The 12,689-nt window shown below is 39.3% G+C and overlaps 1 protein-coding gene across 7 annotated transcripts in view; it reads right to left on the bottom strand.

Annotated features, from left to right (window-relative positions):
* The window catches only part of ST8SIA4 (ST8 alpha-N-acetyl-neuraminide alpha-2,8-sialyltransferase 4), an 83,652-nt gene that overhangs the window by 25,600 nt on the left and 45,363 nt on the right, over positions 1 to 12,689 (bottom strand). Inside the window, exon 5 of one of the 7 annotated variants that reach the window (XM_074856127.1) lies at positions 1,391 to 1,852. The exons of 4 other annotated variants lie outside the window; for them this stretch is intronic. In XM_074856127.1, coding sequence (XP_074712228.1) covers positions 1,726 to 1,852 — 127 coding nt within the window. In that variant the 3' untranslated portion in view covers positions 1,391 to 1,725. Of the gene's footprint in view, positions 1 to 1,390; positions 1,853 to 7,200; positions 7,612 to 12,689 lie in introns of those variants that run through there. 2 more of the 7 variants (XM_074856128.1, XM_074856129.1) reach the window with 2 other exon arrangements.

Genomic DNA, 12,689 nt, shown 5'->3' with positions numbered 1-12,689 from the left:
GAAAGAGACAGACCTCTCAGTGAGGTGTTGCATATCTTATTTCTGTGACATACTTAGACAATAACATATTCCTGCAATACAGATAATGGAGTAAAATACAAAATTCTATGAATTAAAGAATCACATAATTGTTTGGGTTGGGAGAGACCTTTAAAGATCATCTAGTCCAACTCCACCTGACGTGGGCAGGAACACCTTCCACTAGATCAGGTTGCTCAAAGCCCCATCCAACCTGATTGAACACATCCAGGGATGGGGCATCCACCACTTGTCTAGGCAATTTATTCCAGTGTTTCACCACACTCACTGTAAAAAATTTCTTCCATCTAATCTAAACCTATCTTCTCTGAGTTCAAAACCATTGCCCCTTGTCCTCTCACTACAGGCCTTGGTAAAAAAATCTGTCTCCGTCTTTCTTATCTGCCCCCTTTAAGTATTGAAAGGATGCAGTAAGATCTCCCCAGAGCCTTTTCTTCTGTAGGCTGAACAATCCCAACTCTCTCAGCCTTTCTTCGTAGCAGAGGTGTTTCATCCCTCTGACCATTTTCATGGCTCCCCTCTGGACTCATTCCAACAGGTCTGTGTCTTTCTTATACCAGGGACTCCAGAGTTGGACACTACTCCAGGTGGGGTCTGGACTACTGAGCAGAGTAGAGGGGGAGAATCACCTCCCTCCATCTGCTGGCCACCCTTCTCTTGATGGAGCCCAGGATGCGACTGGCTTTCTTGGGCTGCATGTGTATACTGTTACCTCGTACACAAAGAAATGAAGATATGTTAGTGTTTTCCTTTAGGCTAACAAATTCTGACCTGTTCAAAAAAATTATTATTTTTTTTTTTAATTTGTGGCCATAAACTAGAACCTACCAGTGACAAATAATAAAATTTCATCAATTTCTTTTTGTTTTACTCCCCTTCCCATTATAAATGAATGAACTACCTTCACACTTACAGGATAAAAGTCAATGTGTCAGTCTGGAAGTTCAAACCAATCTATTTTTGATTAATATAGACAGAACCTACATGAAGTAAATTATTCTTTATTATACATTGGTTAAAAGCTGCTGGCATTAATGGGCTGGGTTTTTTTTCTTACACTTCCAACATTTAAGAAGACTATTTTTTCATATATTTTACTCTTGCCCCATGGAACTGTTTAAACACGTGGAAATAGTAAGGGCTAAGATAAAACCTTAAAAATAATGAAGAACACTTGAACAGGGCGACCCTTTGGTCTAAAAATGGTGATCAAAAAGCATGTATGTGAATTTATGAGGATTAGAAATGGAAGATGAGTGATGTGTTTAGATGGTTCATAAACAGTCAAATCTAAGCTAATACATAAACAAATGTCTGTAGCAAGGTACAGTAGCAATGATGAGAAAACAGCACAAAAGAAAAGCATTTTATTAACTAGGAAAAAACACAGAACTGACAAGTTGATTACCAAACTCAAGCAACTGTTTGACATAATTTGATAGTCTTCCTTTTTCCATTGTTTCATTCCTTCTGCGTTCACAGAAAAGAAACTATTTTCCTGTCTATAGCTACAAAGCACAGCTACAAACTGACCGATGGATCTTCCCATTCAAAACTTTTCTGTGACTTGTCGATGAACCACAACCTCTTTCTTTAGTCTCCTGAATTTTCTTCCTGCTCCAAATGCTAACCCTATAAATGCCAGGTTAGATAGAGCAAAAGGTGCAATCTCAGTTATATGGAAGTTCATAGGTGTATTCTGATTTGTTTCAGTAGGGCTTGGGTTTCATCCACACAATCTAACAGGATTCTTTCCTCATGACACCTTTTCATTAATGTTATACCCTCTGTTACACAAGTATCTCCCAATTTCCTAAAACACAATTAGAAAGAAATACCAGGTTGGAATGTCATAAACAATTAATCTCTATATCATCTAGAAGACAGTTCAGCTCAATCCTTTCTATGTTCTGCAGGTTTGTGTGAAAGTCCAGGCTTTCACTATCTGGCTGTCTTTTATGACCAAGGGGGAAGGTGCAAAATACCCAGCAAAGCTTTTTTAAGTGACAGTTTGTTGGCTGGAAGGACACTTTGATCATACAGTCTTACAGACCTCCATAATAGCTAGTGATAATAGCAACAGTCCTCGTGACTGGAGACAGCAATACATTCAGAGAATCTGAGTTAACGGTAATGCTCATGACCACTGAATATGATAAGCATAATGGGAGAAAAGCACTGTGCTGCTTTGCTTATGCAGTTGTGCTGATGTGCTTCAATTAGAGCACATCTCTACTATTCCAGATGAACGCACTTCTTCAGACCAATGTCTTTAAGTAGTGCTGTGCTGTGCAGTTTTCCTTTGTGGTTAAACATACATTAGTCAATATGTAAACACCTCTAAACTCATTGTAACAGGTTAACCAAATCAGACTCCTATAGAAATCTTTAAAGACTAAAGATTGGAGCACCACTACATCTCCATTCCCCAGTCAACACAAGCAAATAACACTTACAAAAGTTAAGCATACTGACAGTGCAAATGAAAAACGTAGGCAGGAAAAGTAGTGCTGGATTTCCATTCTCGAAAGCACACTGGGCCCAATCCTAACAAAACAGTTACAAAAGTAAGCAAAAGAAAGCAATTGCATTTTAAGTAAATGGGGCTAGAAATATAAGTATGTTTTAGAGGGAGTCAATTGCTTTTTTTCCTCTCGCATATACTGTAAATATTACTTCCTTCTCTAAGAGTATTGGCATTAGTTTGGGTTAAACAAAAGTGATGAAGCAAAGGAATGGAAGGAAGGAAGAGAAAAATCATAATCAGATTGGAGATGGCACATGAGTATTTTACTGGTTTTAGAGAAGGAATTACCTTTGCCTTGATAACTAATTTTGTATTCAGTAAAACAAGACTACTTCCCAAAATCTTTCACCCACAGAAACAACATGTAGAGGTGGGGGAAATAAGGCAAAACAGAGAATGAAAGTATGGAAAAGTGACAAACAAAAGGAAGTATGTAGTGTATAGAAAAAACAGCCTTTCCCACCAGCAAAATGAGAAGGCAGTCACAGAATACTGGTATTTTACTTCACTGAGATTTTCAGATTTTTAGGACACTTACAGCCTAAGTTTATATAGCTTACAGATAGTGGCTAAGCCACTATCCACCATATTTGAGAAGTCATGGCAGTCCAGTGAAGTTCCCACTGACTGGAAAAGGGGAAACAAAACCCCAATTTTTAAAAAGGGAAGTAAAAAAGACCACGGCAACTACAGGCCATTCAGTCTCACCTCTGTGCCTGGCAAGATCACAGAGTGGATCCTCCTGGAAGATATGCTAGGGCACATGGAAAGGAGGTGGTTGATGACAGCTAACATGGCTTCATTAAGGGCAAACTGTGCCTGACAAGTTTGATGCCCTTCTATGATGGGGTTACAGTGTTGGTGGATAAGGGAAGAGCAACTAATGTCATCTATCTGGACTTGTGCAAAGCTTTTGACACTGTCTTGCATGACATCCTTGTCTCTAAATTGATGAGACATGGAATTGATGGATGGAGCACTCAGTGGATATAGAATTGGCTGGATGGTCGCACTCAAAGAGTTGCAGACAACAGCTTGATGTCCAAGTGGAGAGCAGTGATGAGTGGTGTTCCTCAGGGGCCAGTATTGGGACCAGTGCTGTTTAACATCTTTATTGGCGACATGGACAGTGGGATTGAGTGCACCCTCAGCAAGTTTGCTGATGACACCAAGCTGAGTCATGCAGTTGACATGCTAGAGGGAAAGGATACCATTCAGAGGGACCTTGACAGACTTGAGAGAGGGGCCCCTGTGAACCTCGTAAAGTTCAAAAAGGTCACATGCAAGGTCCTGCACATGGGTTGAGGCAATCCCAACCACAAATACAGGCTGGGTGATGAGTGGATTGAGAGCAGCCCTGCAGAGAAGGACTCGAGCATATTAATGGATGGAAAACTGACTATAAGCCAGCAATGTGCACTTGCAGCCCAGAAAGATAACAATAACCTGGGCCACATCAAGAGAAGCCAGGGCCATGCAGGTCGAGGGAGGTGATTCTCCCCCTCTACTCCACTCTTGTGAGACCCCCACCTGGAGTACTGCACCCAGCTCTGGGGGCCCCCAACATAAAGACACGAACCTGCTTGAACAGGTCCAGAGGAGGGCCATGAAGACGATCAGGGGGCTGGAGAGCACCTCCCCTATAAGGACAGGCTGAGACAGTTGGGGTTGTTCAGCCTAGAGAAGAGAAGGCTGCATGGAGACATTACAGTGGCCTTCCAGTACTTAAACAGGGCCTACAGAAAAAATAGGGAGGGACTCTTTCTCAGGGAGTGTAGTGATAGGACCAAGGGGTAATGGTTTTAAACTGAAAGTGGGTAGATCTAGATTAGGAAGAAATTCTTTATTGTGAGGGTGGTGAGACACTGAAACAGGTTGTCCAGAGAAGCTGTGGCTGTCCCCTTCTTTACAGTGTTCAAGGCCAGGCTGGATGGGGCTTTGCACAACCTTATCTAGTGGAAGGTGTTCCTGCCCATGGCAAGGGGGTTGAAACTAGATGTTCTTTAAGGTCGCATCAAACCCAAACCACTCAATGATTCTATAATTCTATAGTTCTATATTTTGACTCACAATTATGTTGTGTCTGTTTTTGAAGCAGAACTCCCTCCTCCACTGAAGGAAACGTTCTGCCCTGAGCAGTAATCACTGCTGGAAAACCTTCCTTTCATCTCCACTCACCTTCTGGGACTCCCTTCCCATTCAGGGTTGGCACATGAGGCAGTACCACTGCTCCCTGCTGCTGGCACATTTCATGGACCTAAAGGTTGATCCAGACCAACTGTGATGGCAGGCTAACTTCCTAGGCAGAAGTTTGGTCTGTGGCATCAGCAGGGTTGATACCAGAGGTCAGCCTCCAGATGAAGGGCAGAGTCAGACGCCCACACTAGGACCTGTCCTGTTGCTGCAGCTGAAACTGAGAAATCAGAACTTAAGAGTGTGTCTGATTTCACCTGGCCCAGAGGGGCAATTTACAGGCAGAGATTGGGCAGAGTGATAAATAAGCAGCCTGCTTTCTACCAGCTATATTCCCTTCCTGAAAGAGCCTTTATTTGTATGTCTCCGAGTAGTTATTCAAACCTCAGAAAGATTACTGAAGCAGTTCCTTGGTAGGAAACGTTTGTAATGGCTTGGGTCAGCAAAGATACCTCAGCCAAGAAATGAATTTGACCCACGTCCTGCATAGTAATGATGAACACTCTAATAAATGCAAAATGATAATCTTCCTATTGCGCGACTATTAAATATCTATTACATGATGGCAATTACACAGATTATACTTCAGCTATGAGAGAAGTTAAGTAATTTTGAATTTTAGTTTCAGTTGAATTAATACCTACCCATGTCATTGAAATAACATATAATACAACCTAACCACATGGTTTATTTTGTCAAACTGTGCCCTATGGTGCTGACTCTTTCTAGGGATTGGTGAGGGCATGACAAAATGTTCATTAAAAATTACCACATGTAAAGCTGTCTCCCATGCCAAATATGGGCAAATGGAGTGGAAAAGGAATTTGGTTTGTAATAATACAAGAGTGGGACTGATTGGATAAGACTCTTCACTCACATCAGCCGATTAAGTACAGGGAAGAATCTTCTGTTTGAGCAAAGATAACAATACAGCTAAAGGCCAGTAAGGGAAAAAGAACAATGTAGTCTTACTGCAAAGTTATAATAATAGCAGTGTGCAGCAGACTGACCAGTGGACATTGGTAAGTTCTTTGAAACACACAGATAACTTTGGTTTAAATTTATAAAACACAAAACCCCTATGAAATTCTTAATATCTTATGAAAGCATTACTACAAGTTACAATTGAATAGCATTTTTCCTACGAAAATTGCAACAGAATGTTACTGGAGTGCTGTAATTAAAGTTAATAACTTGCACTAATTCTAGTAGTTTCTAATTTCTAGTTCTAATTTCACTAGTCTTTGTTACTGATGTGAATATCTGTTCTTACACTAATGCCTGGTAAACACATTTCTGTAACAGAAAAAATCCTAACTAATTTTCTCTCTTTTCAAAACAATGTAAATGCTGTTATATTCAGAAAATTAAAAAAAAAAAAAAAAACCAAACCAAAAAAACAAATATCTGAGGAATAAGAATAAAATGCAGTATGTCCAGTATGTATATTAAGGAATTAGGAACACAATAATGGAAGGATCTACTCCAATTGTTAAATACCATCTTTGTCATTTCAGAAAACCCTGGAATAACTTGTTACCCAGAACATCTATTCCACAGGAGAGACCATGTATTCTTGAGAGACCATTTTCTGATACCATATATCAACTGTTAAATCTACCCTAAAAACCACAAAAAGACACAATTATGGGACATTCTGCTCCCTGATATGCAGTATTATATTGTGTCCCTGCAACAGGGTGAAATTCATAATGATCCCAGGATGAGCAGTATGCCTTGCACCATGGAGCATTTCAATAATGGCACTGATACTAGAAATAATGTTGAAAACATAGCCTGTGAATTTGAGAACATGTTTAGAATGCTCTTTGTTCACTGGACTGATAGACACGTTAAAACTGGTTCCAGTTTGCACTCAACCCCCCTGAAGGCTGAAGTCAATAATGTCTAACATCAGGTCCAGATAGATACAGTAAAAGAACATGTTCAATGCTATGTTAATTGTTAGACTAACTTCAATTACATTGAAAAAATCTTTTGATTTAATCAATACAATCTGAAGTCTCCCTGTTAAAGATTATTATATAAAATATCCATTACAGGCCTTTAAATTTGATCAATGTAATGAACCAGAGCAGATTAATCAGATATAAAAGCTATTGATTTTACCGTAATAAATCCCACAGCTGTCATTGAATTAACCAATAAGAGCCAGGATTCATACAAACAAAAGTAAATTTCAGTAAACTTCAGTAAAACAAGGAAGCAGAAGTTACCCCTTAGGATCAAGATTACACAAAAACCTTTAAACAGTTAAAAAACATTCACTGAAGCATGTGCAGGCATGTGTTGAAGAACATGACTGAACAGAAACAATTTGCTGTGTCACAACTTAATGTAGAGCTCAAAAGTGAGAGATTGCCTTATGAAGTCCATTAAATATGAAAAGTGTGTTTAAACAATACACAGGAGCCCCCACCTACCATGTCAAAGGACCAGTGCCTTTAGAGAACGATTGTGGCTCACTTTTCACATCCTATTAAGCTCTTCACCTCGAACAATACCAATCAAAACACCAATTAACAGCAATGAGATGTGATTGGAGTTCTGCTAAGCCCACCAACTGGTTTCACAAGGACATGCAGTAGACCAAGAAAAAACTATTTTCAGTCACTGCTACACTTGGTCAGAAACAAATATATGATACCTATCTGAAATCGGCTGCAGATCCCATTACTGATTTTACAAGCAGTAAGTTCCCAACAGAAATTCCTGTCGTTTTCAGGTAGGATTAATGGATGTTCTTCCTCCAGAAAGATTTCCCATCTTTAGCTTGTTTTCCTCCAAGACTTGCTGATATGACAGCCTTCTCCATGAATTTCTCTTTTCTGCTACATATTTCAGAAAGGAGTATAGAGAAATAAGAAAAAAGACTTTGACTTGATTGGCTAGTATTTGCTAAAAAAATTAAAGATGTGTCCTCTCCATTGTATAATTTATTTTGCTTTCTTTCTGTGGGTTTCATGAACTTTAAAATGTATCAATAAACACATCCAGCAGGTAGGAGTACTGCGGTTATAAATCAATAAAAAAAGGAATTATGACAATCTCGAAACAAATCAGCTACCCCATTCACTGAACTGTAAGATTACAATTAAAAAAAAAAAAAAGGAAAAAAAAAGAAAGAAGGCTGTGTAAATGTATTTTTTTAAATTCTTTTAAAAGGAAAGGAAATACTTGTCACTTTCTTGATTAAAGCCTTTAAGCAAAAACTGGACTGTCTTACTGTTACTTACTATTATGCTAAAAGTCATGGTGTACTGCCAGTGGCTTTACTAAGTTACCATCAGCCACGTAATTAACAGTAATTTGAAGTGAGATCTTCAGTCTGAATTCAAATTACTTAACTTCAAATCATCAATGTTATAGAAATTAAATGTGTTTACACATTGGCACATTTCCCAGATATTTCATGCCCTGAACTTGTTTTGCACATTACAAACAAGTTTATAGAAACTGAAAACAAAAAGAGAAAGACTGATTTCCTCTTCTCTTTCATCTCTGTTTCAGAGGATGATCACCATACCAAAATAGCAACAATGGTTTAGCAATCTCTTGAGTTAAAACCAGGAGATCTCAGGCAAATTTTGCATTCTACAACAGCCTTTCTGCATTACCCCCTGTTGGTAAGGAGACTACTGTTCTCTAAATGGATTCAGTAGGAAAAGGACAGATGTTCACTACTAACAACAGACAGTTGAGATTTCCAAAGGCACGAGCCATATCTTCTCCTATCCATGTCCTCTCAAATCCATCCTTCTCCCTCCTCAGAATTCATTCAGTTCACCTTCTAATTGACTTCAAGCCAGCATCATCTCTATGGATCTGCTCCCACTGTGAAATGTCCTTGAGGACTCAGAGAAACCCACAAACTACAGCGAATCAATTCCTCTATGAAAATCCATAACAAGCCCCTTGCAGGCAGCAGAAATCCCAATTGACATCAGTAGTCTACAGGTCAAGCCCTGCATTTTGTTTCCAGTGCTAGCTCACATCAGTCCCCTACAGCCAGCCACACTGCACCACCTCCCTGACAGTCTCCACAGCATGGCTCACAGATAAGCTTGTGAGGTTTCATGCAGTCATGCAGCTTCCCAGCTTGTACAAAAATATGCACCTCACTGTTTGGAGAGGAGAACATACTGCAGCATTAAGGGAGGGGTTCCCTCCTCCATCCTGTCTTTATCAGCCCTCAGGGTTTCGCTTTAGTGATTTTAAGATGACTGCTAGCTCTGCAAGTGAAAATAAAAAGAAACACTGAAAGTATTTTCTAAAAGCTTCTTGTCGTTGAGGGATATGTTCTGTAGTCTACCTTCCCTCTGTTGCATTTTTTTCTATATTCTGTCCCTTACAGACTAAAGGTAAGAAAGGCCTCACTTGGAAAGTTCATGCCAAACTTGAACCTTTCAAACAGTCTGCAAAGCCCACAGATAGATTTTACATTATAGGAGCAGTCTCGAACAAACAGGAGAATACTGTCCTCTTAGCCCTTCTGTATATTATGTTTCATCTGATGCTAAAGATTTTGATACGAACATAAACTGTTCCACCTGTTCGTTTCAGTATGACTCTGATACACCCACTACTTCCTCTCTGCCAACACTTCTGGTGAGTGTGCCCACATTTATACTGAAATGAGAAGATAAAAATAAAAAACCCCTCATGAGTCTCCAAAATGTTCTGAAACCAGCAGTTGCAGTTGTTCTCAGTAAGGTCTTATCTCAGATCCTTTTATAGATTGTCTTTGCTTGTAAATTGTAACAGAAAATGATTACTCATTCTGGTTGGAAATTCCCTTGTATCCCACTGCTAGCCAATAAAGTACAACTAAGTTTAAAATGAAAAAGCAAGTTCTAGCAATAACTTTCTCTAAGTCAATTTTGGCTATTTCACTAAATATATGCTTCAAAAAATGCAAATGATGACTGTTGCTCCCACTAAATACAGAATAAATACAGTAAATAAATATAGTAAATAAGCTGTCTCCACAGAGCTCATAAGATATATCAATTATTTCTATACAGAAATATTGTTTTTTAAAAAGCTAGAAATAAAAGTAATGTTTTTTTACATTTTAGAAATAGCAGTTATTTTCTTAAGTTTTCCTGTGGCCCATTAATTCGCTTGTTGAAGACAGCACAAATCTCAAAAAAGGTCTTCAATATGGCAACCTTACATATTAAACTCATAATGTGAATCCACACATGACGTTAACCTCCCATACATTTACAGACATGTCCTTATGTCTACACATGAGCAGAACACCTAACAACAACCTTTGCTGAAGGAAATGTGTTACGACAGAATGCAGAGGGGCAGAGACTTCAGTCTATCCTGGGAAGGAAATGAGGACTGGTGAGAGATTTAAATCCCATTCCGTCTGAAACACAGGCACCTAACACCTAACACAAACTAGGGCACCTTCTAACACCAAAGTAGCAGAAGCCAGACCCATTGCCTGATGAATCAGTTATTTTCTTTCAAAACACGTTCCATGCTTAAACATCACCAGGTATGACAGCACTGACTTAATCACCTGGCCTTGTTATGTCCCAAACGTCTGAAATACAGCAGTGTTCACCCTTTTTCTCACTTTCTAACTCAGTCTCTTAATTCTTTGATGCAAACTGGAACAGGCTAGTAGTCTTCTCTTAGTCTCTGAAAATCCAGTACTTGGCTGATGTAGCAAATACACAAATTCTTTCCCTCATGTGGTGGGCTGACCCTGGCCAGCAGCCAAGCACCCACATAGTTGCTCTCTCACTCCCTGATCCCTCCTTGGTGGGTCAGGGGAGAGAACAGGAAGCACAAAAGCAAGAAAACTCATGAATCAAGATAAAGACAGCTTCCTAGGTGAATGAAAGGCGGGGGGGGGGGGGGGGGAGGCTCACCACCACCCACCTCATCTCTCAGCAACAGCCACCCTGGAAGACAACCCCCCCCTACTTCTTCTTCCACTATCACAGTTTTATTTCTTGCTGAGCATGATGCTATATGGTATGGCATTTCTCTCCAGTCAATTCAGGTCACTGCCCTGGCTGTGTCCCTTCCCAGCTTTTTGCCCACTACACCTTACTAGTGGGGGAAGAGTGGGACATGGAGAAGGCTTTGAGGCTGTGCAAGTAGTGTTCAGCAACAGCCAAAACACTGGTGTGTAACCAACAGTTTCACCCACAAAGCCAAAACACAGTACCTGTATATGTCACAGGGCTGTCATGAAGAAAGTTAACTCCATCCCAGTCAGACCCAATACACCTCAGAAAGAGGAATGAACAGGAGCTTTTCTCCTGCACAATGGAGAAATACTGTAAACCCTGGACTCTTTGTGTAAAACTGCTTCCCCACAAGCTGTGCTTAGGCGAAGGTAGCCATTAGCCTTGGCATTTGGTAACTTCAGACATAAAATGCCCAAATGCTACTCAGTGTTTCTGACTTGAAGCACTTAAGTCTTTCTCCATATACAAACAAGAACCCAGTGATTTCAAACAAATCCATTAAAGGAGTCTTGAAGAAACTCATGTGCACTGAAAAGCGAGGCTACAGAAGATACTAAGCCAAACAGTTCCTTCCTATACTGACACCACTGTGAGGATTGTCCCAATATATTATTTCACTGAAAGACTGGACTGTTTATTCATTTTCACAAACAACCCAATGACTTGAATTGGAATATAAGGTAACTGAAGTACCTTGTGGCACTATCTTTCATCTAACGTGGTCATCTGTGCAGAAAGAAAAGCCATACTTTGTTCTTGATCTAGCTCTGCTAATGCAGTGTGTCAGCTAGGAGTGTAATATAGAAGAATTACAAAAGGAAAAATCACAGGCATGTTTATCTATTTCTATCTTCTCTCTTTTGGTTTGGTTTGGGCTTTCTGTTATGTTTCTGCGCCCCCTGCCAACCCCCCTATAACAAAGATGAAAAGAGGAAAAAGAGGCTTAGTCTTTTAAATTTCTTTTACAAACTATTTTTTATTATTTTTTTCCAGGTGAAGGGATCAATTTGGAAAAAATATTTAGAACTAGTAGATGTATCATATGGTAACATGGTATCCTAACAACTCTCCACTTTTACTGAAAAGTTCAGATGCAAAGGCATTTTCAGCCAGACGGTAGTGATCAAAAAGCTGGGAAGGGACACAGCAGGACAGCTGACCTGAAGTGACCAAAGGGAAATGCCATACCATACAGCATATAAAGATATAGCATTGTTTTCTTATTTCCATGTTAACTCAGTAATTAACTAAGCCTTTGAAGAAATCTGTTACTGGCTGGATACTCAATACAACTGCTCCTCATCACAAAAGGTAAGTAAGATCAAAGCTAAATGCACATTTCTTCAAAAACTCCTGGTAGATATTATAATCAAAACAAAAAATAGCAGAACTGTTATTATTATAAGTTCTACCTTAGAAACATCAGTTTTAAAAAAGTAAGGAAACCTGTCAGAACTTCCTCATGTGCACACATATCATACAAAATCAACAGATAGCTCACCTCACGTATCAAGAAAAAGAGAGAAACTACTCTCCATCTGCCCAACACTATCTGTCCAACATGACTCCTCTCTATGGACTCCAGCCCTCTCTACTTTGATCCTCAAAGACAGACTATAAAAACTGTTTCTGGTTTGCTTCTCAGCTGCAGAGCTACAATTTTTGTTACAAGGGTACAATACGGTCAAAAGAGTTAATTAATTTCGCACATTTTTATAGTTTTCAGAAACACAGAAATTAACAGTTTTTATGCAAGGTAAGATGAAATAAAACTAAATTGAAAGCATTAATAATAGAGTAGCAAATTAGTTTTCAAAATAAATATAAATCTGCAAATACAATAAACCATACACTATTTCTTCCCTGCTTCCCTGTTAACAGTCACAGAATCACAGAATCATCTAGGTTGGAAA

The sequence above is a fragment of the Strix uralensis genome, chromosome Z (assembly GCF_047716275.1).
Source record: "Strix uralensis isolate ZFMK-TIS-50842 chromosome Z, bStrUra1, whole genome shotgun sequence".
Classification (NCBI taxonomy): domain Eukaryota; kingdom Metazoa; phylum Chordata; class Aves; order Strigiformes; family Strigidae; genus Strix; species Strix uralensis.
The sequence above is the reverse complement of the archived record's forward strand: the minus strand, read 5'-3'. Positions and strand labels throughout refer to the sequence as shown.